The sequence below is a fragment of the Phaethon aethereus genome (genome assembly GCF_964289735.1).
Source record: "Phaethon aethereus genome assembly, chromosome: 16".
In the NCBI taxonomy this organism is placed as follows: domain Eukaryota; kingdom Metazoa; phylum Chordata; class Aves; order Phaethontiformes; family Phaethontidae; genus Phaethon; species Phaethon aethereus.
This window is the reverse complement of record NC_138592.1, coordinates 8,366,526-8,393,718: the sequence shown is the minus strand read 5'-3', so window position 1 is coordinate 8,393,718 and position 27,193 is coordinate 8,366,526. Positions and strand designations below refer to the sequence as shown.

The 27,193-nt window shown below is 42.9% G+C and overlaps 1 protein-coding gene across 1 annotated transcript in view; it reads right to left on the bottom strand.

Moving 5' to 3' along the window:
* Positions 1-1,180: 1,180 nt before the first annotated feature.
* The window catches only part of ATP9A (ATPase phospholipid transporting 9A (putative)), a gene marked incomplete at both ends in the record, with an annotated part of 60,118 nt that continues 34,105 nt past the window's right edge, over positions 1,181-27,193 (bottom strand). Inside the window, 15 exons of the mRNA XM_082007099.1 lie at positions 1,181-1,317; positions 2,448-2,651; positions 4,575-4,632; positions 5,919-6,027; positions 6,856-6,920; positions 8,353-8,508; positions 9,277-9,341; positions 9,844-9,988; positions 10,130-10,219; positions 10,504-10,602; positions 12,551-12,721; positions 13,576-13,659; positions 14,494-14,586; positions 20,628-20,789; positions 26,138-26,350. Coding sequence (XP_081863225.1) covers positions 1,181-1,317; positions 2,448-2,651; positions 4,575-4,632; positions 5,919-6,027; positions 6,856-6,920; positions 8,353-8,508; positions 9,277-9,341; positions 9,844-9,988; positions 10,130-10,219; positions 10,504-10,602; positions 12,551-12,721; positions 13,576-13,659; positions 14,494-14,586; positions 20,628-20,789; positions 26,138-26,350 — 1,851 coding nt within the window. The remainder of the gene's footprint in view (positions 1,318-2,447; positions 2,652-4,574; positions 4,633-5,918; positions 6,028-6,855; positions 6,921-8,352; positions 8,509-9,276; positions 9,342-9,843; positions 9,989-10,129; positions 10,220-10,503; positions 10,603-12,550; positions 12,722-13,575; positions 13,660-14,493; positions 14,587-20,627; positions 20,790-26,137; positions 26,351-27,193) is intronic.

The window sequence follows — 27,193 nt, the reverse complement described above, 5'->3', positions numbered from 1 at the left end:
AACACAGAACTCACCGAGTCTACTTTTCGAAAATTAAAAATCAGTAAGTAAATTTGCTCTGCACATGAGCCCAACGCCTTTGTACGAACCCCACTCCCGCCTCTGTGATTCAAGTTTGGTTTTTAGAGCACAGCAAGTGCAAGATTCTCAAAAACTGTCTCTCTGCAGGGAGCGTGTCATGAACAACATCCACCTAGGAGTGCCTCAGCTTATTTGCAGCTCATCTTCACAGTTTCACCCTAACAGGAAACAGATTTCGTGTAGCTCTGAGGAGTAGCAGCTTTGTGACCTTTCCTTTCAGTCTCCAAGGATTCAAGACACGTCTGCCACATTGTCTGCAGAACAGTACGAGTCTCTTCTCACGTTGTCGACACATTTCAAGTCTGATCAACTGCAAATTTCTCTTCCAAAAAGGATTTGCTTTAGTTTAGATAATTTTCTCCTATACAAATAAATACAGAGTAAAGCTATTATGTCACCAGCTCCTTCTAACAGGAAGCCCAAAAGCTAAACAAAACTGAATTCTTCATTTTGGACTACATTTCTCCGTATTTATCAATGGCGGGACACCTCCAAAATCACTAGGGTGACTACATTTCAACTGAAGGAAAATCTCAAACACGCTCAGATTCTCAAGTGTGTGTAGATCCGACATGCTGGAGCCCCATTATGGAAACAGCATGCTGTAAATCAGGAATCAGCTGTCAGCAGTATAATGCATCACCTACATTAAGGGATTTCCAAGACGTAAAAAAATATGTAACTACTTGAATCAAAAACATAAATAATATAAAACAACAGAACACAATGCAAAGAACAGCACAGATACTTAAAAAAGTAACTTAAATTTGTCAAATGTAAATTCCAAGGTCAGTTAGCAGCTTTCAGATACTTTTAACCATGCATGAGAAACCCATCATCATTTGACCCCAGTTAAGTTGAACAAAAGGGACAATAACTGGATGAACTAACAAGTGCCTCTGCCCTCAAAAAAACTCCCTTTTATCGTTAGGTTTCCATTCACAGCGGTTGTGAAGTCTTTTTCAATAAAGCAGCATGTAATAGAGATTACCACATGATCCTTATGCAAATATCAGACGTATTCATTATAGTAACAACTACATGATTTTGTCTCTCAGCCATGTGCAACATTTGTCTCTGGTGTGCAAGGAGAGCAGCCCTACGACGTGAGCTTTGAATAGCTTGGGGGAGAAAACCTTCGTCTCAGGTACTTCAGGACGTAGAGGGGAAGGCAGCTCACCAGAGTGATGACGGTGACTTTCCACAAGAACGACAAAGTTGCAATGAAGTAAACATCTGTAAAAAGAAAAGAGCACAGAGTCAATGAAGATGGGAAGTACGTTCTGGGAAGAGGTGCAGGAAAGCAATTCAATCTACCAATGCTTCTTAAACAGCCTCACCCTTCTCCACATGCAAGTTCAAAGCTCATAGATAGCTGGTTCCTCACTCTTTTGCCCTTCTCCTCCACAAAAGATACAGCTTTCTGCACAGCACATTTCAGTAAGACATGCAACTCCTCACAGGCAAGTGCCCATACATACCCCGTCTGAAACAGGGGTATCCATCTCCTGGCAATACTAAGCTTCCTTTACATGGACTACTTGTCTTTCAACTCTGGGGGCTGCGCTCTGCTACTCTGACAGTAGTCCAGCAAACACATCTTGCGACTCAGTTATGACACCTCAGAATGGTTGCAAAAATAGTTGAAGCATCATTCAAAATGGACCTGGTATACTCATTTGCAAGAGAGGCAGATCTAGCCCGTTGGGAAGTTATTGTCTTCAGAGTAGCAAAGAGCTTTATGGAAGAAGTAGTGACATCTTGTGGTCCCCGAATGAAAACTAGGGTTTCTACGGATCTGATATTTGCAACTAGACAGCTACTGGGAGAATCTGGAATTCCTCACCCTTTTTCCTTTAGCCAGGGAAAAGGACTAGCTCTGTTTCAGGCAAATACCACCCCCCCGCCAACAGCCAAACCCACGAGAAAAGGGGCCCAATGAAGCTGATAAACTAAGCTAAGTTTTAGGAGGTAGCTCCTTCACCCTGTTAAAAGATGAAATCTTTCAAACCAACAACAGAAGTTCCAATCTGTAGTCTCAAGTTCAGTTCCCATATGGAAATAAAGACCACTGTTACATATGACAGCTGATACATGGTGGAGCTCTGAAAGTACAGATGAGATTCACTGTGCAGCACTCAGTCTGATGACCACCTTTTACCTCCTCTAGCATTTTGATATGAGAAGGAATCATAAAAATATCTTTCAAGTGCCTTCAAATGAAATAGAGCCTATTCTGGTCAGAACCACTGCCACTGTAATTATTGTTGCCTTTATCAACAGCGTGTAAGCTCAGTTCAGCTCTACAGTCCTGTTACAATTCAGGTCATAAACTAACTGACTGGAGAAAAGGCATTTAACCTTACCAATAAACTCATGTAAGAAGACCAGAGAAGCTATGTAGCAGGAGAGACTAAGCAACTCGGCCACTATCATGAGCCAGTGCCATGTCTGGATCGTCAATGCCACCATGAGTAACTCGGTGAGAATCAGGGACGTGAAGGAAATGGCAACAATGTGGACAAATTCGGATTCGAAGAGGAGGAGTGCTCCATACATGATAATGCTACCTGCAAGGGAATGGAACATTTGGGTATTTTATTCAAACATCAGTCTAAGCTCTAAAACCCACTGCTAGGTCTTGGAAAGGATGAAACACAGTCATGTCTTGGGACTGTTTTTCATGAAACCTGATGAATGTAATGACAATGAATCGGTTACTATTTAGGAGACAGAGCTGATGACAAGACGGGGAAAAGTTAGAGCAGAGATGCCCAGACTTTTATAACAGTCTATCATATTCATAGACACATGGAGATAGGAAATTAATACACGTTATTTTGGCAACTGGAGATTTCTAACATTACGAAACACTATCCTCCCAGAAAGCAGTTGGTCGCCTCTCAGAAGCTAAAAGATATCAAATACTTCTAAAACCTACTGCGTTGCCTCAGTGCCCAGATGGAAGCAAGGTGTTGAAAAGCTCAGTGGATACGAGTTAGCCGCTCTTTGCACTATGGCCAAGTTCTCTCCCCTTTACACTTCCCCCTAAAAGGAGCACACATTAAAGCACTGTTAATGATGCATTGTTTTGTGCTCCTATTCTGGCTAGCCAGGAGTGCTCACAACGCCCCGCACGGCCACCTGCACAAATAACTCATGTTAGCAGCATGAGTAATCCGCACCAACATCCATCACACTAGGCTAGTTTCGGAAGGGAAAACCTGCAAGTGACTAGAGCTTGAGCCACAGAGTTCAAATCCAGCTGTGAACTTTCCAAAATTTAGGACTGCTCAAGTTTTCAGTCAGGCTCATCTCTGCTAGCAACTAGCCTAATTGTTTGGCCTGCTGTTTTCTAGTTATTTAGCACATTCGAAGTGAAGTCACTTTAACCAAATATTGTAACCAGATAGGGGTCTTAGCTCAAGAAGAAATCTTTCCCCTAATGCATCACCCTCTGGCTTTAGCTTTCCACCACTTGTGAGTTTTCTATAAATGCCTTGGCTTTGCCATCATATTTGCAGAGCACCATTATCCCTGTCGTAGGGTTCTTACTGCATTAGGTTTCAGAAGATAATGCCAACAGAGGTTTTATATTCTTCGATTCCCTCCCTACTGAGGACAGTAATATCAATTAAATCAGTAAGAATTAGCTGCTTATTTTGACACACTTATTCTGACTCTTGTTGATAAAGGAGTTTTGGAAAACAAGTATTTTTGTCACAGAAACATATGGCCATTTTAGCTTTATAGGTCCCCTTTGCTTACATGTTTTCCATGATTCCCCGATTAACGCTTACAGAAAGTATTTGAGTTTGAGATTACTTGATAAAAAAAGACAAACTGAAAGAAAAGGCCTTCTTAGACATACACCCCAATTACTACATTCACTTTTGGAAAATAGATAAATTGTAATTAAGGCATTTGCTTAACTGTTTTAGCAGCCAAATTAGAGTGTATGGGATATGATCAAGAACCTGAGCTCTACCCTAGTCCTTCATTACAGATGGCTAGGAAGTAACCAGAACTATTACCACTTCTAATAGGGTTTAGATAAAATGCACAAAGCTACAGATTCTGCATTTTGCATGCTGACTTAATAACCCATATAATCCATAGGTTTGAAAACCTTTTTCAAAAGAAGGGAAGAGTCATAAACTCTACTTTACAGATGGATCGTTAAAGCACTGAGAGGAACTTGCACAAAATTACAAGGATGGTCCCAATGGGAAGAGGCACAACGCTTTGAACTTCTACATCACCGCCTACAACAGGGTTGACCACTTGCTGCCAATGTTTAGTTTTAGATAATTTCTTCCTTTGGTAATGCTGCCAACATTTTCTGAGACCAAAAAAAAAAAAAAAAATTATTCATTATCCCAAGGATGCATTGCTAAATTCAATTCATACCTTAACTTCCTGCAATATGAAAAAATTAGATATTCTGCACTCATTAAAACATCCAAAGGCACAAGCAGAAGTTGGTTTCTTACCTTGATAGATGCTTATTAAGACCCATATTAAAAACGTTTTGTATGATAATGGTCGTCCCTAGCAGGGGGAAAGAAAAAAAAAGATAAAGACAAAGCTCTGTTGGGTTTTCTTTTATGAACATTCACTGACAGATCAACCCAGCAATTAATAAAAGAGAATTTGAAGGTGATTTGGAAAGAACACAAAACAAATGACCCAGCCCTGAGGTACTGTCTCTTTATTCTCATTTTTCATGATGCATGAAGGAGGCCTGGGACTGTGGAAGCTCACTGCTTGCACAGTACAGCACAACCTCTTCCTTACTGCACACACGATTAATTCAATGCAAAGATGTCTCATGAGTTTAGTCATTGTACTGTGAAATATAAGATGTGTGTATACACATATATATGAATATATTAATATTATATTTCTAGACACACACAAAAATCATCATCATATTGAAGGCAGGCAGGTTTTAAAAAAAAGCATCACCAGCCAACACAGCTATACCAGTACAAAAAAAACCCCTGTTTAGACCAGGCCTAAGGATGGTTGGAGAATTAGTGGTTTATGACATAAGAGACAACATACAAGTGAAACCAGATGGAGACTGTTGGAAAAACAGGCTTTGCTTCTAAGAGTATCTGTTTAACAGAAATCCTTGAGGGAAAGGATCTGTTGAAGACTCAGTCCACCCTTTCCTTCAATTAAGAAGGATGTTCCCAGTCTGCATACCCCAGTTATTAAAAAAATTTTCCAGAAAAAAAAAGAAAAAAAAGAAAAAAAAGAAAGAACCTAAGACAAGATTTACCTTCCTGATATTTCTATGGTAAATATCAAATAAAGTTTTCTTTGTCTAATGAGAAGGACCTGACTTTCATGCTAAAGCTACAAAAATGGCATAGCAACCAAACTTTTAGGTCCCTTTAGATCATCCTCAAGGAAAATTTCTACTCAACAAACTATGTGATAACCTCCTCCCTCCATCAAATGAGCATATCCCTTCCCCCCCATCCCCTTTACTGACTTCAGCATAGTGCCAAATCCCCAACAATTTCTCTTTCCCCTTTATTTTGGAAAAAATCGGTAATATTAAATCCTTAGAATTTCCCACAGAATGGAACTTCTATTTCCCCAGACGTTTTTAATAAATTGCATTTCATGTAGCATTCAATAACAAACTGCCAGGAAATCTGGTTGTATCTATTAATTCAAATTTGCCTTTAAAACAATTTTGCTTGAAAACGCATGATAAAGTTCTGTATCTACTGATAATATATCTGACTTTACACATTTAGTGTTTCAAATCAAGACAGGGATCTTGCCTTAAACCAAAACAGACAAACAAGAGTCTCCCACACCTTCAGAAGATCTTTGTAGAGCTCTGGGTACAACATTGCAACTTCAGATTTAACATCCTTGTCCAGGACTAGAGAAAACACTGGAAACATCGTGTAAATTGTGGAGTACCTGGGAAGAAGGTAGAAGACCAGTAAATTACCAAAGGTGTAGATAAGCAAACAGAAATACTAGTCCTCAGAAAGGAAATACAACATTCTTGAAGTGCCAAATGATGTACATGTTACAAAAACTTGCAAATGGAACACAATAGAGTTTTGCACATAGGAAAAACCTGCAGGATTTGCCTTGTTAATGGCTTTTGATTAGAAACACTCATACACAGATGATTGGTTCAAGTATTGCAACTGGTGTGCTAGGGTTATTAATGGAGCCAAGGACAGACCTGTCCCCACCCCAAAGTTTGCTCTACAGTTCAGGCTTGATCCTGTTTGCATCAGAAAGCAATGGAGATGAATTTTCTGTTTGTTTTTTTACTTATGTACTCAAAAGTCTATAAAGTAATGGGTTTAGAGGCGTAATCCCAGTATATTTTAGACAGAAACTGATTCCTCCTGTTAAATAGGTTGGGTTGCCCCCCCCTTCTGACACTGTCAGGAGCTGGGCCCTGGCTCGCGCTGCTGCGCAGGCACCAGAGCACGACGACTGTCTCTCTGCTTTTTACGAGGGTCGAAGGAGTGCTTCCTGGAGGATGGCTTGCTTCTCGTGTGTCGAGTGTGACAAACTGTCCTTTTGGAAAGGCTTCTAGAGGTATTTGTGCTGCCTCGGTGGCTTTGCTCAGCACAGAGGAGCAGAAAAGGGACAAGGATCACATCCATCTTCTGAAGCAGTGTTGTGAAACACGCAGAGTGGAGATGTGCATGCCTTGTATGTTAATTAGCCCAAATCTATTCATTATGCACAGGTTTTCCACACTATTAGTAAAAAGTGAGCTCTTACCCAATGATGAGAAAGCCTTGGTAGAGAGGAACTGAAGCAAAGTAAAATACTGATGAGAAAACAGCCTAGAAAAGAAAAGGAATATGCTTTTCAAGTGTTAGATACTGCAGTAAAAGTAACAGCTTAAAAACACACTCTGTTCAAACTGGAATGTACTTGCAGTGGGTTCTCCACATTCCTGAAATGAAGACAGAAGAATGTAATATCAACCCTTTTATTCCTACACAGACCTTGGATGAAAGCGATGTTTAATAACAAACACTGGAGAGCTGGACTTGGAAAACTTTTTGTAATGTAGTTCCACAGAAAAGAACATAAAGAGTTTCCTCCAAAGCCCACTGGTTTGATCAAAGCTGTCCAGATGTTGTGAAGGACAGGTGCATACCAATTTACACCTGGATGATGCCGTCACAATGTAAAGAGTTCACACTCCCCTATACAAACTCCAAAGAGTTGAAGATTAATTTTTATTTTTTTGTCAGAAGTTGTGGGTTTGTTTTCTGTTCTTGTTTTTAGCTGCAGAGTAAGCTAGACTGTCCCCTGAGTTTGAACCTTTTGCCTCTATGCACCCCTCTCCAGTGCGTTTATTCTAAAAAGGGGAGAGAGTGGAACCAGCCTTCTTAAAAATACCAAGTATTTTTCTAAAAAAAAAATTCATATTTTTAAGGAATACATTGGTACACTATGGTGGGGAAATGCAAGTCCCAAAGAGTAGCCTCTGTCCTTAACTGTAACTTTCACTCAAGTCATCACAGCTAAGAACAGAATTTGGCTCATGAACTCTCAAAATCTCTTTCAACTCTCCCTGCCAACTGGCAATTGCATTTTCGTTACACTGAGGCTCAGCACACATGAACAATGTGTATTTTGTGAATACCAAATTTGTTTCTAAGGTTCCCTTTGAAATGGAGAGGAACAGACCACCTCCACGTCGCTGCAGCAAGCTGCCGAGCACTTGGGAAGCGTAATACGTGCTTCAGCAGCCTTTGTGTCATGGCTCCTGCGAACACCCCACAGCACGCCAGACCGAGCTTTTGGTAACCTCATCAGGGTCTGAGCCAGGTCCTCCTCAGCTGCTTAACTTTGGTCTCACTACCTGAAGGCCTTACTTAAACCATACCTAAAAGAAGTATGTTTTAAGTAACACACCTAAAAAAGAAGTGCACTTACTCAGGTACAGACCTTCCTTAAGAGCAGTGCCCTGCTTTGGATTTTCAGTATTTTCTAGCATTACTAAATGACAGCAAAGACATGCTGCATCACACAAGTGTTTTCTAAGGTAGAATATTGTTTTCCCAATTTTGGAGAAGTTGCTGTTGTTTGGCCAATACCAGGAACTTTCTTATGTGTTTTCATACCCAAGTAACAACCTCAAGTTGCAACCGATGAAAATTTTCACACGAAATAGTTGCATCCAAAATTAAATGCAGAACCTTTACTTTTTGATTTTGCTTTTTCACCTCTCCATTGGAAAAGCCCTCACGACAGTCCATTTACCTGCATTGTACTGATGCACAAGCTCCTGTGGATGACAAACTGACTGAGAGCTGCAGACCGTTTGTAACTGTTCCTTCCATGCACCATTAGTAAACGACCCAGATGTTTAAACTGAGTGATAGAGAAATCAGCTGCAAGCGATGCCTGTTTTCCTTCCTGTGTACAACATCAAGTAAAAGCACAGTGAGATCATTTCATTATTAGAAACAAAGAAATATCATATTATTATTTAGTTATCACTGACAGAATTTCCAAGAAAATTTGCAATACATTAGGTGGGGGAGAGTATTACCTCAGCACTTCTGCCTTCCACCGTGGCTTTTAAGCAAAGAGCAAAAATATGAGGAGAATTCCCACTTGAACCCTGGACTCCAATTCTAAGCAACCCTCTGGATTATGATTCACAACACGCATGTTAACGTGACACCCATATCAAGTCAGTTTCGAACACAAATTTTCAGTCTCAAAAGTTCACTCAATTTTAATGTTTTGGCTCACTGCAAACAGAGTCTTTCCACTGCCGCCAAATCCAGTCTTGTTGTTTCAAGCAGCTCCATATGCAGGAACCAGAGCTCTAACCCAGAGTTCGCTTTCTGAACTAATATAACCAGTTTGTAATTGTACACGCAGGGTGTATGATATCAGAGCAACTACAACTCCAGCATTCGGAGCATCTACGTGTGATTAAAAATCCCAAAACTAAACCACGATGGTCCAAACTCAGGGAATCTGCCAAGAACCAAATAATGAACAGTAGTCTCCTTTCCAGCCAAGTTATTTTTCATAAGGCTATTGATCTGGTGATTATTCTTGTGGAAGCTTCTCACTTTCTTGCACAAATTTCTGAGGATTCATTTAAGAGTTAGTTGCAAACTAACTTCTGAATTGCCATAGGAAGTCTTATTAAACATGAGTTAGTCTTACCTTTCCTTCAACTCCAACACCACAGTCAGCTTCCTGAATCATGCTAACATCATTCCCTCCATCACCTGCAAGGCCAGAGCACAGATAAATGACGCTGGTAGTTAACCAACTCTTAACCCCACCAAAGCCATCTGCACCAGACTCTAATACTAGAAGAATAACTGAACCCTATCAACCAAAGCAGGTTTTTAAATAGAAATTGGGAATTTAAATTAAGAAGTTTTTTCATAGATGCACAGGAATTCAAGGCTACTGATCACTTCATCTGACTTGTTAGGTGTACCATTATACCTTCAGTGCAGAAATAAAGCTCCAAAGTTAACAATGGCACTTTATCTGATCGTGTTCAAGCTCTGTTTTGCAAAGATACCTCCCCAAATATTTCTAAGTAGTTTGTCATTGATAAGATGAAATTTTGCATATGGAAATTTCAATCATCTCACAAGAACACTGTTCCCTAACTCAGTATTTCCAGGTGTTATAAGATGACACAGGAGCGTTCACTCAAAAGAAGAAAAAAATAAAGACACCACCCTACTGGTCATTCCTCCCTAACTAGTCCCTTACCCACTGCACAGGTGAGTTTGCCGGTCCTTTCCTGGAGCAATCGCACGATCTGGGCCTTCTGTGTCGGAGCGCATCTGCAGCAGACAACAGCAGGGCACTGGCAAGCCAGCTCCATGAACTCATACTCATAGTACTTCAGACAGACCTAATTTACAGAGATCAGAAGTGTCACCAATGTTTGTGCTATGAAAGTTTCTTAAAAAAACCCCAAAAACCAGCAACATTCCTAATTCAGACACAGTGTTTTGGGGCCGTTCCTCAACAGCCTGAGGCGTTTGGAGCCTACCTCCAGCGAGTCACCAGAAATAACAAGAGCGCAGTCGTGTTTCCGGCGGAAGGCGTTTAGCTCTAGATGGGCTTCTCCACGGTTAGTCACCTGGGGAAAAAGATGGCAACTGAGGAAGGGCTTCCTTCATTGGGGTGAAAAAACAAACAAACAAGTCTCAGAGGGAGCAAAAGTAACACCGACAGGCAGCACACCGAGTTATTCAGAGCACACAAGCAGATAAACAAAAGCTCAGGGGATAGAAAGCTGCGTCAAAAGAATAAAAATATTCTGGGTCTACTGCTAGAAAACAGTTGTGATCTCAGCACCCCTCCTGTTCCAGAATTTCAGATCCCGAACAGGTCTTGAGAGAGGGGAAGGCGAGTGTTACTCACTAGTCTGAATATATGGATGTCCTGTGTCCGCGTCACCAAATGTGCGTTCTTGGCTGTACACGTGGCTGTCTCTAACTTATCCCCTGTCAGCATCCACACCTAAAATCCAAATATTAAATACAAAAACTTAACAACCACATCTGCAGGACATCTAGAAGTACCACCTGCCAGTTCAGGCATATAAAAGGACTGTTAGAATACATATACAAATTATTTTTCTAAAAAAGCCCTACTTTAAAACATACAAGAATATTCTCACAGATGAAAGAAAACAAAACTTTTAAAGAGGCTGAAGTGCAAAAGAAGTTATAAACCATGTATAACATTTTTCCCACCTATAATATTTCAAGATTCTGCTGATAAACACACAAAACGCGAGCTAAAGAATGCATATGCATGTGTTAACGTGTCCCACCCCAGCTATTTCTCATACGCTGAAATAAGCGGGATGTGCTGCAGAAAGATCCCTCATGGCCCTGCCTGAAACATGGATGATGCAACTGGGGTTAGCTCACTGCTGATGTGTGCGTCTGGAACAGACTAAGTTGGTTGGGGTTTGCTGGGGTTTTTTTAGATTTTTATTTTTTTTTTAAATATACACTGCTCCTTTCATTTTGTGCTGGAGAGGGGGAGCATTAGAAAGCCATCTCAGCAGCAATACTCAGCAGCAATACCCTGGCTGGGAATTCCCTCAACAGTGCAAATATATCAGAGTTTGTTTTGTTTTCTCCACTGGTGTTTTTATTCTTTCAAGACACCGCCCAAGAATATTTAACAAAATCTAACAAAAAAAAAAAAACCCAAACCAAAAAAAACCGAAACACACTCACTGATTTGTTTAATAATCAGAGGTTGGAAAAAGATTTGATTTTAACAAGATGGCCCCTGTAATGAATTACAAGACTGCCTTCACTCTTGATTTACTTCTTGCATGCAATACCCTAACGAACACACCATTGCCAGGAGCGCCCAGAAGTGCTGCACACGCTGTGCGATGATGACACGCTCCACACCCTGACACCGACTCCAGCCAAGGTGAAGAGAAAAAAAACATGCAACTGCTTTGGAATAACTGGCCTGGACTATGCCGCAGGGGGAGAAAGCTACAGTGCTGCTAAGGAGCTTTGTCGGATTCTGCTCATCGCACTTCTCTGCTGAAGTCCCTGTTGTTGGGGGCTTGGGACGGCTCCAGACAGAAAGCACTTTTGGAAGCCTGACCCAGCCCGTGAATTCCACCTCCTACCTAAACCCCAAACACACAGCCCTGCTTTGGAATCACAGCCTGGGTCAAGATTTTTGGTCACTTTGTTACTTAAAGCAGAGGCACCACAACCAGAATCTTTTATCTACTTTTTTTGCCCAAAGCTGAATGTTCAGCCCATTATTTTTTTTCCTTTTGCAAGTCCAGGATCCGACTGACAAGTTTTCAGAGACAGAAACTAAGCAGGCATCGCGCCGGTCCCCTCCCCGCTGAGCACAGCTCAGGCCGTATGTGTCTGAGCTTCAGATGCCAGAGCCCAGAAAGCCGGGGGAAAAAAAAAATAATAATATTATGTCCAGTCCCTGATTCTCTTGGCTCAGACCCCCTCTAGTGGCTACTGAAAACACGCATCCCCACGGCCCAGTGCTCCAACGCCAGCACGGGAATTTGTGCGCCAGAGAACAAACCCATCCAAACTGGTCTTGTTTCACGCAACCACCTGAAAGAAACAATTTCCCCCAAAAAGTCTCCTGTAGCTACCCGCCTGCCCACGCGCTCGGCTGCTCTGCAGAAGGAGCCAGAGCATGTTAGAGGAAGAAGAGCACGGAAGGTGACATGCTTTCACGTGCTTAGTTTACACTTACTACTTCCGGCATGTTCTGTTCCCAAAGTGATGTTTAAAAATGCCTCGGCCAGTCCCGCTGTTCCCACTCGGAAAGGGCACCCGGTGGAATGTCCACCTTGACAGGGCCCCGAAACCGTCTTAATTTACTGTCTGTAGGACAGCACCACATACTGCAGAGGGGCTAAGTGTTCCTGCTAGGAGTAACATTCGGTTAGGCAGACCTTAATGCCAGCATTCCTCAGTGTCTCCAGAGTAGGTCTGACGTCCGCCTGCAGCTGATCCTCCACGCCAGTGAGACACAGCAGCTCCATCTCCATCTCCAGGCTCTCGATGACTGTGGCTACCTTCAGGGAGCGGTCGTGCACGCTTAGCTTCGCCTGGACGTAGCGTGCCTGAGGACAGAGCAGATACAGCCACAGTCACTCACGCAGCCAGCCTGCATTTTCGTGGAACGCAGGGTTAACCTCCCTCTGTTACGGGTCATTCAGGGCTGCCACTTGTAACGGCTTGCGAACACGAGGTGTGCGTTACAGAATAAGGCAGAAAATATTTCAGGAAGTCTTTGTCGGTTTGTCCCTGTCCTGCTCCAGCCGGGCAGCACGGTGCACGGCGCGTCCTCGTGCACACAAGCGCACAGCCGCTGCCGAAGCGACGCCGGCGGAAAGCCTGGACGTGACTCCCTCGCCCCGCAGGTCGCACCACGGCTTCTGCAAGCGAGGGCAACAGAGAATCCTAAGCGTTTCCCCTACCTCGTCTCCGCATTTCACTGAGCGGTTCCTCACGTTTTGCCTGCCTGGGGTAAGCAAGTTAGTGCTGTGTGTGGAGACCCATCTAACAAAGGCCACACGTGAAGCTTATGTTTCCACGAAGGCCTGTGGGGTTATATTCTGGTTGGCTGTAGTTTCCCTGAGTGTCAGAATGCAACAACAAAAATTAAAAGCCAACACATTTCCCCACACAAAGACAACTTGTCTAAGAAATGATGAATATTTGCAGGATTTATAACCACAAAAGATTGCAAGGCAGGATTCAGGAACTGTTTCAGAGGATCCTGGCTGGGATCCAGTTTCATACATAGCACTTAAAAAGCCACTTTGATTAAAAGAACAGCAAGACATTGAAGAATGACAATTCTAGCAGAAGGAGCAGGGAGATGAGAGGCAGCATTATCACGAGAGGTCTGAGAGAATCACTTCAGTGATTGTTTGTTTAAAAACAAAGGGAAAAAAAACAAATACAAACTTACTTCAAAGTCTTGATACTGCTCTTCCGTCAGAGATTTCTTGGCTACGACAAGAACCCTCAGGCCTTCCCGAGCCATGTTACCACACTGGAAAGAAGTATCACATTGTAAACCATAAAACTGCATCTCAAGTAGGATGATTTATGCGCAGCGTTGCAGAGATGGCAATGTAAGATAGCAGGTTAAGAAAATAACCGTCCCGTTTGAGCAACCCCAGTGAGTCTATAACATCTGATAAAGTGCATGATAAACCCGAGAGGAAAAAAGTAGATCTGCAATGGTTTGTAATCTATCCCAGTGATCAGAAATAAAAATGTCCTCTGCTACACCAGTGTGGCAAAAACAACCCCATTGATTTCATTTTTTCTGTCTCTAAGTAGAAGAACACAAGCCTTTGATTTGTGTACTTCACATCTTTGGCCATAAACTCTTCAAAATAAGACCATGGTATTATTGTTTCTTTGAACACCAGGGTTTGGGGATGGGGAGAATCAGTAACTGAAGCTACTGCTATGAACTCTGTCTTGACATTACTACTATCCTGACAAACATACCCCAGTACAAAGCTGCCAAATATAGTTTTGAAATTAGGCCTTTCAGTCTAAACCAAATCCAAACACAGGATCAAGCTCAGGACAAATCTGGTGATCTTGAGTGGCAATCAGTTTTGAGCAAACCCCATTTTATTTACAGGACATATTCTGCACTAAATATGTAGGACTTGCCACCTGACTTTCTTGTTACTGTATGTATATTTGGCTGAAGACTAATCCAATGAATTGCCATGATCAGTGACCTTCTGACTCGCAGATGTTTTAGCAGTTATGTCCTCTCTGCCACAAGCTTTGTCATGCGTAGCCCTGGAAGGAGAAAAGCACTCGCATGAGAAACCCTCTATACGTAGGAGAGATGGCCCCATACCTCCTCTTCCAGCCAGTCGTTGTACTGCACGATCCCAGCCATCACCACATCAGCCCCCTTCATATAGAAGGTGATCTCTCCTGTTGATTCATCCTGGACATAAGAAGCAGAAGAGTCTAAGTTGGGCCAATATCAGCATATTTGGAGTGGCCTCAGCAAGCTAAGTGATGAATTTTCTGCACAAGTGTCACAACAATGTCTGCACTGGGTCAGGCTGAAGGTCCATGCGGCTCAGCATCTTTTCTCAGGACCAAAAGGAGATAGATGCCTATTCAATTGCAACTTGGTTACTCGCAGACAGGAATTAATATTTTAGACAATGATGACCAGCTTTTTAATCAGCAACATGTGATTTCCATGCAGACACCTCTGAATCCCGACTGCGTATGCCTTTGGAATAACCTCTAGCCCTCACCTTGAGATTTTATTTCATACTTACCTGAAACAATACAACAGATGCACAAAGCTTAACAGAGTAAAAAATCACTCTAATTTACCCCCTGTTACGTTACATGGCATAAGCATAATTAAAGTTTATGCTTGCCATAGAAAGGTTAGATTGCTGTCTGCCTTATCTGATACAAGTAATTTGTAGGCTGCAAGCAAAGCATATTTACATTACCACAAATTAAAAAATCCCTTCTAACCAGACAGATACCTAAGGAGGTCACAACTATTAGTATTACAAGCTAATGGAAACCCTGGCAATTTCCTCAAAGGAGACAAAACAATGAGTAAGGAACAAACTGCTCTGTAAACCAAGACAGGCACCAGGGATAGGAAAAAAATAAACTTAACATGCAAAAACAAAAAGCCCAGGAAGGTCTGGAAATAGACAGCTGTGAACGAAGGGGGGAAAGTACTTTAGGAAAAAAAAGAAATGAAAGAAAAGCGCAATGGACAGCTTTTAATTTTCACACTATTTAATATACATGTCAATCTGTTCTGCCATTACATAAACTAGTGGTGAAGGTTCTCAGATGTGAAGAGTCGGAGTCGTAGGTAAAAGCCTAACGCCCTGTGGCACTGACAAAATAGACTTTACATCCACAGCAACAAAAAAACAAAAAAAAGCAGCACCTGATGTGGATACTAAAAACACAAAGAAGATAAGTAAGTGTCTTTGCTAGGGAAATTAAGAAGTAGCCAAGGATAACAAAGCTCCTTTACTGAGCATTTTTTGCCAAGCTCGGAGATGTTCCCAAGGAAGATTCTTATAATTAAGCTTAAGCATGGTTTTCAATGTCCTGAAATGCCCAGCCTTCATATACCAACACCCACACATCCCATATCCCCAAAGCAAAATGCGTGTCACTACCAAAACAACTAGAATCTTCTTAAATAAAACATGCTTTTGGCAGTAGCCAAAGGTAAAGGTTTATCTATTAAATTATTTGATTAAAAAGTGTCTAACAACATCTCTGTAGGAAACTGAATAAAGACTCCACTTCCCGTGCTGCAGAACTGGCTTAAGATAGTTTAGATTTTTTGTCCAATATAAATACTGTATCAGCTATCTCCTTGCATTAGTCATTTCCTCTCACCGAGTTCAATAGGAGGTTAGTGCGTTCTCATATTATGGTAAGATCACACTATAAATCTGCACAGAGATTTGCCAGTTATATTGTTTTGGAGAGGCATCTTTTTCCACCGTGGTCTGACTCTGGCCACGGTTCAAAGGCTTCTTTCAATTCCAGATATGACAATAGCACTATCTTTGCTTTACAACAAAGATCATTCCACATGGGTAAGGGGAAAAATAATGCAAAGAAAAAGAAGAATGGAAAATATTGTGGTCAAACAAACAGGCCTTCTTTCGAGAAAATAAATCAGTTAACAGTACGCTGAAGAGTGGCTGCTTTGGTAGACAAAACTTCTTAGAACTGAAATAATCAGCTACAGAAATGACAGTTGATCACAAGTAAACAAGCAGATACTGCAAAAAAATAACCCAAATGAGGCAACATCTGCTACTTGATTTCAGTATTAACTACTACTTTATTTACTAAAAGTTGTGTGTTGAAAGAGATCTTCTCATAGGAGCCAGAGCAGAGAGGACCAGCAGGGGAGACTGGCGTCTCTGCCAAGGATTTCGGTAACAGCGTTGCTGGGCAGGACACGCGACTCACTTGCTGAAACTCCATACCCAGATTGTACGGGAAGCCCGGCAAGACGATCGCAATGGCTCCCGCTAGCTGAAAAAACTGCAGTTTACAAGAATGCACAGTATCTGTAGAGCTGAGCAGAAAATATTACCACCTGAATTCCACTCACTCACAATCCTGAGTGTTCTGCAGCTTCTCCCTCCCTTCCTCGCTCCCCTCCCTGGCTGCTCGCTGCTTCTGTTGTCTGCTGGATACTTCACACCACTTTCCTTCCCTTTAGTTCTGTTTTTTAAGCAAGCAGCGCAGTTTTACACGATACACTGAAGAGGTAAACACCTTGCAAGTTGTGGATCAAAACCACACAGAGTGCCTACGCATGTGTACATGTATGTTTAATAATAGAAAATTTTACTTGACAACTACCTATTTATAAACTCTTCTTTTTTTCTTTTTTTTTCCCCCAAATGAAAATGAAAACCCTGCTTGAAGATATTATTTTGCAGTATATGGGAACGTGGCAGAGTAATACCCAGGCAGCCAGCATCTGCTACTCAAAACCAGCTTCTGCACAGGGTATGCAGAGCTCTTATATATCAGGGAGCTGATTTTATGGCTTAGCAGCAGCCCAACGGCTACAAAATGAAGACACTCGATTAACAAGCAAAACAAAGAGAAGGCAATGTTTCTATTAACAGGATTTACAGTCAGGATCTGGGCCTGATCTTGCTCCCACTGACCACAAGTGGGAGTTTTGCTGGTTTTGGGAGCAGTAATATTCTAAATACAGAAATGCAAAATAGAAACCTTTTTCTTCCTGAAGGGGGAGAATACAGATCATAAGTAATTTAAAAGGAATAATCCTCAAATCAAAGAAGGGAAAAAAAAAAAGAGGACTCCTTTCCACTTAGATGAGAAAATTTGAGGGCATCCACTTCTCTGCTGAGCATACAAACACAAATTAATGAAGCATACCCGGGCTTTGATGGTTAGCCCACTTCTTACACCTTGGATAAAAGAGCACCTCATCAAAAGTTTGCACTTACAGTAAGCCATGGGGAGGGAGGTTGTTTAGTCCTCCTCCTTTTATTGCTAATATTTTTATTCTAGGTCTTGAAAAGGCTGCCTGAAGTCTCCGCCTCGTTTTTACTATAAAAATAATCTGAAGAATTTACAGTTGCTATATTCAAACAGATATGCACTACACTTGTTGCAGGTATGCCACAGAGCAGAGACATTCGTGGGAACACCGATGACTGTGTATGTTCAAACCCATTCAGTCGGATCTCTAGATTCACAGATTTAACACACCGATTACTTTGTGCAAGTTCAGCCTATCAGCCCACTTCAACTAACATTCCTGCCCTTGGGCATGTTTTAATATTCTAAAGCCTGGAACAACTGGAAATACAAATTTGTCCCCCGCTACACCGTGCTGTGGTGTGTGATCCATAACTTAAAAGCAGTTCCTTGAGCAACAGGAGATCCAGGTCCAAAATGCTCAGGTAGGATAACACAAATACAGCCATTTACATCAGCTTTAACGGTTTTCAATCTGCACTAAACACAGCCTGTCCTTCACGGGTTTGCAAAAGTAATTACATGCACATATTACAGTTCCATCTTTATCACCAAATCTTTTGGTAACAGGAATACTGAAGTTCGCCGTAATATTTGTTGTTGTTGTTGTTGAATACAACCACTGCATTTTACATTTTACATCATCCCTTCACAGTGCCATTTCTGACAGGGGCTGTGCTCTTCCAGGAGTCCAGAGATGTTGAGATTTGTGAAGCTACCAAGCAGCAGCCAATAAAGCAGACCAAATTAATCTGCTATCGATGAGGCCCACGTGCGCACTACTGATTCTAACTGTTTCTAACGAAAGACAGAGGCTACTCCTCCTACTGTTGTAACTTAAAATACATGAGGCAGAAGATATTTTTACATCCTATTTCCAGAGAACCCAAAATAAATGTGCAGCAACCCAGTTTTATCACAAATTAAACGGAGGGGGAAAAAGAAGAAAAAGGAAAAAAGAAAAGAAAAAACCCACCAATTTTACCTATTCTCCTCACCCCAAATACCAAAGCTGAAGATCCATTTAAATGATACAACAAATTATATCTTGCCCTGGATTACAGGTTTCATATTCATATTTTAGATTCCTGGTACCAATTATCTGACTGTACTCTCAGTAAAAAAATAACATGGATGTTTTAATTATCTCCAAAAGAAATACTCAAACTGCTTCACCCTGTTTGCTTTGCAGGCAAATGGAAGTGCCTTACCATACCTCAGTTTGTTTGTCTTACTGACATTGATTCTCTAGCACTGTCTTGGAAACTAATGATGATAATGATGAGAACTGATCTCAACTGTTTTTAACACCCACGCTTCCTTCTTCTTTCTTTTTCAGGTAATTTATCTTATATTGTATTTGTATATAAACTACATATATAAACTACAAAGTTATGCATACAATTTCAGCTCGACAGGTATTTATTTAGTGTGTGCAGTGCCTGCTTCTGCTAATAAAGGCACTTGCACAAACACTCTTTTACCTTAAAGCACCTGTTTTCAAACCCTACTCATGACACCATGTTCTCAGCATGGCCGCGGGCTCTGTTAAACAGCTCAAAAAAAAAAAAAAAATTCCACAGTTCCCTGCAGCTACAAGTGCCTCCTCCTGCAGTGTTGTACGGGGTCTAACAGGAGTTTCAATGCCTGGCAGAGATCTAGGAAGCACTTCCACAATACCTCTAACAACATCCTAAAGTTGTTTGTTGTGGCATCGGTCCAGGATTCCCTCCCTCCTTCCCACTTGCTGCCTTCTCCATCACCTCCTGTTGTACCACCACAACTGCTTTGGAGGCGCAGCGCAAGCTGGACCCGTGAACCTGCCTGGGCTCCTGCTCCTGGATGACCCCGAGGGGGGACAGGATTTGTGACCTGGGTTGACTCACAGCCCCAGTCCTCCGTACAGCCCCGCCAGCTCTGCCAGCACGTCCGCAGCATGGGCACGACAGGAAGGGCAGGAGCTTTTGTACAGATGAAAAGACAACCCTAGGGACGCAGAGCGAGGCTTCAAAGTCAGCTCAAACTTCCCCAAGACGCTGCTGGTGCCTGCTCCCCTGGAGAGAGCAGTCCTGCCCCTGCCAGGCTCCTCTTCCTCCTCTCTGTCAGTCACTGTGGGAGCGGACACAGAACTCCGGTCCCTGGAGACAGGGTAACACTATTTCTTTTGCTGGCAGTGCTGGCTTCAAGCTTTCCTGAAACAGCAGCCTTACCTGAGGGAAAACATGGCATCTCTGCTGATCATCAAAGCTGTTGAGCCCTGGTTCAGCACACAGACCACCAAAACGTTCAGGTTTTAGCTCTTCTACTCCACCAGTCCCTCCTACGTCTCCTTCCACCTTGCAAAAATCCCCTCCCAACATTTTCCGTCATCCCCAGGGCCCTCAGTTTCACAGTCAGAGGGAAACGCTGGAGCTCCCCCTTCCTTCCCAGCGCCACCCCGGGGGCCCCACTGCACTGCCAGAGACATGCTTTCTCGGTGGGTGGCAGCGCTGGCTGACGGACTGGCCGGACACCCGTCCCCAGCCCAACATTGCCGCCAGCAGCGCCCTGCAGGAACCGATGCGGCAGACAGAGGAGCTGTACAGCTGACACCCACCCCAGAGCACACGGAGAGTTCAAAATGTGCGCGAGAAGGAGCAGCTGGAGGAAGCTGGAAGCTTAGGCTCCTTGTTATTTCGAACATGGGACCAAAGATGAATAAACTAAAGATGTCTCAGGGCACTACAGCGCTGACCGCCAAATATGGCCAAGGACAAGGATGTCTCACTACACAAACCCAGCAACGAGAAGGTAATAGCTCAAAAGAAAGAACCAGCTTAATAGCCCGAGCTAGGAGAGACCACAAAACTCGACCAGGACGAACAGCACAGCTGAGAGCAAATGTTCCGTACGTTCCACGTTGCGTTAGCAGAAGACTCACAAGGACATTAGAGCTTACTCGAAGCCACTTACCCGAACAATTATCCCCATGCGCTTGCTCTCGTAAGTGAAGGGGAAGATCTGGAGGATGGTGAAGTTCAGGATGTGGCCACCCGGTGTCCTCAGCTGCACGGAGGACTGGTCTCTGCCCACCAGCGTTAAACCCACGCTCTCGGTCCACTGTACCAGGGCCACCTGAGAGGAGAAGGCCATGATGAGGGTGGCCAGCCCACACCACACCTCCCCTGAGGGGGCTGTGGGGAGGGGCTGCAAAGTTCGCTACTCGCCAGTGGTGCTATGGAGTGGATCCGTTCATACACGCAGGTGCTCCTACACGGCTCGCTCTAGTGGGATTTTCCTGAAGTTAGAGGCTTACTAACAGTATTTTCGGGGTTTGGGCAGCACAGCCCCCGTCCGATTCAGCTGCCAGGCTGTCCTAGGCTGACAGGAGGTGGTCCGCTCCCCGACTTCGACTGCCACATCCTGAAGGACAGCCTTTCAGCAAGGGCAGGCGCAGGCTGGGATGCCCAAACCTCTGCTGCAGCACATCAGGTAAACCTCTTTACAAACACACTTTTGAATGTTCTATTTCCCAGCTTGCTGTTTATGAAATCAAGAATTCAAAATGATGCATTCACCCTGGATTTACAATATTAAAGCCAGAAACACTAATGCAGAGCACATTAAAAATTCATAATAAAAAAGCAAAGAAAATGAGCTCTGTGTTACACTCTGTTTGGTAGTAACAACTCAACAACTTTCAACCTCTGTACTGATCAGCAAGACAGCTGAAGGCTGGCTCACAGACACTTCTTAGCAGAGAAGGCCTTTTCCTCAGACATTACAAAAATCCAAAACAAAAACCCCAAACCAAACCCAAGATTTTTCAAGGCATATGCCAGAACTAATTTAATTGAACTTAGGTGGGTATCATTCTGATTGCAGCTCCTAATCTTTAAGGACCTACAACACTGAATCCTTTACAAGCTTTCACTAGACCAGTCATGACAGAAGACCAAAGCCTTTATTTTTGTTCCCTGACAATCCCCCCCGAATCCTCACCTCAGCTGACACATCCATCTAAGATTGAGGCTGCTGAGATACGGGGGTTTAACTCTAGAAGCTGTCTCGGCAGTAACGGATGGAAGCAGCAGCTGACATGAGCCCATATATCACTGGCCTCCAGAAAGCATCAAGGGATACTTTCTCCACACAGACTTGAAATACTGGAAGTATTTTGCAGTGACATTTTCAAAGGCATGAGAGTGCTGGGCACATGGTTGCTGCTGACTTGAAGGTTAATATCCCTTGTGCCTTTCAGTTTCTGCCTTTACTGCCTTAAGTGACCACCAATACTTTAGACAAAAATGGAATTTATTTGGGGAACTCACATATATGAGATACAGATAAAAATGGAATCTATAAATCCTTGCATTGAGTCAAGATTTAACTAGATCAATTGATACAACTGGGTCTAATTGGAGAATGTTTTGTGAACTCAGCTCCCTTTCATCCACAATTAGGCTTAAAAGACAACCTAAAATAAACTTTTCCTTTTATAAAGTACTCTTAAATAGCCAGTTAAAAACAATTAGTTGAGTTGGCTTTGCCTTGAAAGACCTTTAAACCAATTTGAATCAATATTCGTTTTCATATTAGCAAGTTTTTGCAGTCTTATTCACAAAGATTACAACAAATCAAAGGCTCTTTCAAGCTTATCTTTTTCAAAAGTTTCTTCAAGCCATCCTTAGTGCATTAAAGTGTGCAGTTAGATAATCCTCCTAACAGTCTCCCAGAGCAGAGATGGAGCTTGAGTTTCTAATACTCTGGTTAATAAATAATTACGGAGAATTTTTCACAGCATGATGTTACATGATGTTCAGTGTTCAAATTGCCCACGTTAGTAAGCTGCAAGATACAAATCTTTGCTCCTGGCTCAGCCTGCTAAAGCCTCTCCTTTGCTACTTACTTTCACAGACACCTCCTCCCTCCTGCCCTGCCAGCGACTCATTTAAATCCTATGTCAGGAAGCATTTAAACCCCAAGAGAAAAGCCTTGCACAGAGAAACAACTGGACAAGCAGCACGTCAGAGGTGCTACGTCATGAACGTGACACGCTTCAAACTAACTGCATTGCATTGTGCGACGCCAGTCATTTCGGCTGGCCCCGAGACCACAAAAAGGTACATCAATGGAAAGGGAAGAATAATGAAAGAAATGCCCTGTCTTCCATGCTGTCCCCAGGCAGGCGTGGGTCCTGCCAGCCCTTAATGGCCCTCCAGGTGAACCACATTGAGCACCGGCGAGGAAGTGGGGCCGACCCCTTTGAACGTGCCACTTCCCAGCCTCTGTAGTGCTTAATGAATAATAATTGAGAGGGAAAGTGATATAATTTTGAAGTGTTCCTATCAGATGTACTAAAAGCATTGAAATTACCATCCCCGTTCAACAGACAACACAATGGCCTCTGCGAAGCACCACAGCACCAGCGGACACCACCAATGGCAAAAAAAGCACCGATGGCTCTTCTGGCAGAGTCTGGGCACCCCCGGACAGGGAGCACGTTCCCAGCTCAGTGCGAGACAGAAGGGGTTTACTCTGCACCATGCAAACAGGTAACTGGAGGTGCTCTCAGCCACAGTAAAAAGATGAGACACATTCAAGACGCAAAAATATATTTACAGCTTAAACCAAGGAGATCTAAGCAGGCTTGAAACTCCTCAAACACTTTCAAGGCAGCCCATGCTCAGGGATGAGGAGAAATCAATAAAGTCCCTGACCACACTCCAGGAGCTTGCAGCTCCATCCAGGCCAAGTCAGATACAGATCAGAGCATTACAAAGCAGAGCAGCTACGGCAGCTCGGCACATTATCCCCCAAACTTTGCTATTTCCAACAATTAAATTACCCAAGCCACCACTGAAGTGGATATCGACTAATAAATTTCATTCTAAAGAGACAAATTGATCCCTCTGTGCCATGAGTTGCTCTACAAATGTCCCATTTAGGGTTGCCTAGGCAGACAGACAACAGGCAGAAACCAATTGATCGGTGCACCCTTTCATGTCCTGGCAGCTGCAGCGGGTTGTCAGGATTAAAGACTGTTTGCCCAGGAATCCCAGGCACTCTTATCTCTGATCAGATTATATCTATTTCATTTCCCCTGTTAAGTTACTGTATGGCTACAACTGACACGCTTGCAGAGCCCCAAGGCTGTAACCGATATCTGAATAAAGATACTTCAAGACTTCTAAATGGCAGTGTGCACAGGAAACAAATTTAGGAAATCCTGCTTTCTGTTACAGGAAATGAATCCTATGCCAACTGGTAGAAATTACCCTTGCTGTTAAAGTAAAGAGAATACAAGTTTTTGTACTCATTTCATAAACTGACCTTCCCGGCCATGGCAATATTTTATTGATATAGGATTTCAAAGGCTGGCTTTAACAGGAGTCCAAAGCCATTCCCCTACAGGGAATGTTATTTAACAGCATCGCTCTCCTCTCAAGGACTTGACTTGTGCTGATCCTGCATTTTGTACCATCTAGTATGACATACACAGAGCATGTCTAAACAATATTTGTAGATCTAAGACCTACAGACAAGATTTCCTCAGTGCAGCAAAGCATATCTGATTTCTGAACCCGCTGTAATTCTCTACTTAAGGCACCACAAGAAAGGAAAAAAGAATTTAAACAATCATCTTGGAAGGATTAGTTATCATGCTATAGTAAAACAAACAAAAAATAATCCCTTGGGTATTTGAGACAAATTGCTGCATAAATATTTTAAAGACATAACAGTATAAAGTGAAAGAGGAAAAGAAAAATCACTGACTTCACTATATACCACAGTATATAGGTAAGTAAACAGAGGATCTGTGCAATAACAGCCAGTAAATGTTGGGAGGGGGGAGCGGGGGGTGGACACCAAAAAAACTTAAATGCAGATCCCAAAAATTACCATCTGGAAATCATTCAGAACTCACTTAAATCCAAAGGCAGTTGCTTTCTGTAAGCTGTCTTTACAAGGGAGAGCAACACATTAGAAGAGGTAAGCAAAGCACCGACCTCGATTACGTGGGGGCGAGGACACGCATGCACACTGCTCACCAGCTCCAAAGCCAGGGAGGAGTGAGCGCCTGTTGTCACTGTAGGCACATCAATGGAGGAGGGCGGGGGGGAGCAAAGATGCAGCTTTGGTAGAGTACAGACAAAAATATCGGAAATTAATGAATTGCCTACTTTGGGAGGAAAAAAAACCCCAAACCTATAGGGAACATTTTGAATATACATGAAATGTGGAAACTAACTCTGTTTCCACAGAGTGTGGCTGTGTGCCAGTCTTTCAGTAATACATGCAACAACCTCAAAATCCTCAGATAGCTGGGCTTCTAATGAACAAATCTATTTCTATGCAAACAATTTCTCACCTCTAACACAAATGAGGAAAACCAGCTTCTCTTCTGATGTCAGAGGTGAAAAGGTTACTATCAGGGGCAAATCTGTTTCATTTGGGGCAATAAATGGAAGAACCCTTGAATGTAATCAAATGGGTGATACGATCTCATACCATCAGTAGGATTCTTATGGGAAGATTTCAAACTGCAGTCTCTTTCAATGGCCCAGAGCAAGTGTAATTTTACAAATCAATAGAAAACAAATTGTTTTACCTTGGTCACGCTAAAGCAGATGTATCCAAGAAGCATAACCAATACATGAAACTGTATTTTATTCCTCCTGTCTTCATCACAGAAGGAAACACCACTGTAATTAGATTTTCCAAATTTTGCAGAGGGTGGAAAAGAGCACTTTAATAGTAAGTCCTGTATTGAGCCTGATCTCTCAAGTGTTAGAAGTCTCCAGCGAGTGTCTGGAGAGCTGCGAAGTTTCTCTCTACTGTACCAGCCTGTGTAGCCCTGGCTGGACTGGGCGCCGGCAGAGACCTGGCAGGGCACCGCTTTGCTCCCAGACAAACTCTTACACACTTCACTCACTCTGCAGAATGAACTCAGGCTCCAGGTCTGTCCCACCTGCCTGGGAAGGGACCTGTCCTGGGTTAGCAGTGCTACCCAGCGTGATTTACAACTTTTCACTTGGTCTGGAAGTTCAAACACCTTGCAGGTCAGGGACAAGCTGACTTGTGGGAGTGCTCGTACCCCCTCCCACAAGTTCTGTCATCGTCCCCCAACAAGACAAGACTGTCTGTGATTTACCAAACATGATCAAAGGGACTCATGGCATTGAACTGCAAAATATACCCTGGACAAAAGGTGCAGAATCATGAGCAAACTCTGCGATGCAGAGGCTCAGACAACAGCCAGATACTAGTCACCATGTAGCTCTGTAGCTTCAGGCAGAGAGGGGGATTTGGCTGAAGTGCATCAGCTGAGAGGGCACTTACGGTCTATTCATGGGTTATTAGTGCAATAAATGCATTAAAATATTATCCCCTTCACTAGACTGGAGTACTTTCACCTTCGCCACCCCCAGCAAACAAACAAGGTCATATTTATATTTTTATACACCCAAATGGATACTGACCTCATCAGGACTGGAGGCCTGGTATACCCTGCAAGAGTCCTCGTAGTGTCGCTCAGCTTCAGCCTGGTCCGTCACCCCGTTGGACTCGTACACTGGCGTCACGTTGTGGCACAGCGCGATTGCCTTCACGGCCTCATGCACGCGGCTGCTCATGGTTTTACGCACCTTGGTGGCTAAGGTAAGGCCCTTCACAGCGGGTGGGTCCTGAGATTGCTTATAAAAAAGGAGAGCAGAATAAAGTCTTATTGCAGAAAAGAAAGATTTAAATTAAGTTTTTACTTCAGTGAAGACCACGTATGTAGCAGCTGTGCAGACTCTTATGTCCCCAGGAAGAAGACACACACTTCACGCACCTTAACTCAGACCATCCGTGGGAACACACCCCGCCGTAGCGCAGCTGCTTTGTCACTGTTACTGGTGGAGTAAAGTGCCCCGAAAGATTTACCTAAGTTTCTGGAACGGTACACTGAGAAAAAGACCCTTTGTTCCAGCTCCACCAAACACCGACTGGTGAAAAACCAAAGTCAGAAGACTCAGTGAAACCACTTTTTGCTCCAAAAAAGACCAGTGGCTCCAAAAATTTAGAGTCAATTGGGTTTCATGTGCAAGAGAATATAATTGCCGAAAACAGAAAACAGATGACTTGTATGAACCTAGAAAATCTTAATTACATTAATTTAATTTTTAATACTATTTTTAGTATCAGAATGGGAGTCTTCAGATAATTGCACAATTACTAAATTATCCTGGTTGAAGAAGGGACACACAGTGATCTAGTTTCCTGCTCTGTTAACCTTTAGTGTCAAGAGGACAAAAGTTTCACTTCCAGGTCAAAGGCCGCAACGTGGTAAAAATAAGGGCAAAGAATAAGAACTACAGTTCAAAATGAATCACTGCCAGCAAATGCTTCTCATTATACGAAATCTCACTTGGTAATGATAAACGTTTTATGAGACATCTCCTTTACCAGTGTAATTCCACATGCTATTTTCCACCCTCCAGTGATTAGGACACGCAAGATCTTCAAATTTAACACTGCTGCTCATCAGCACTCTT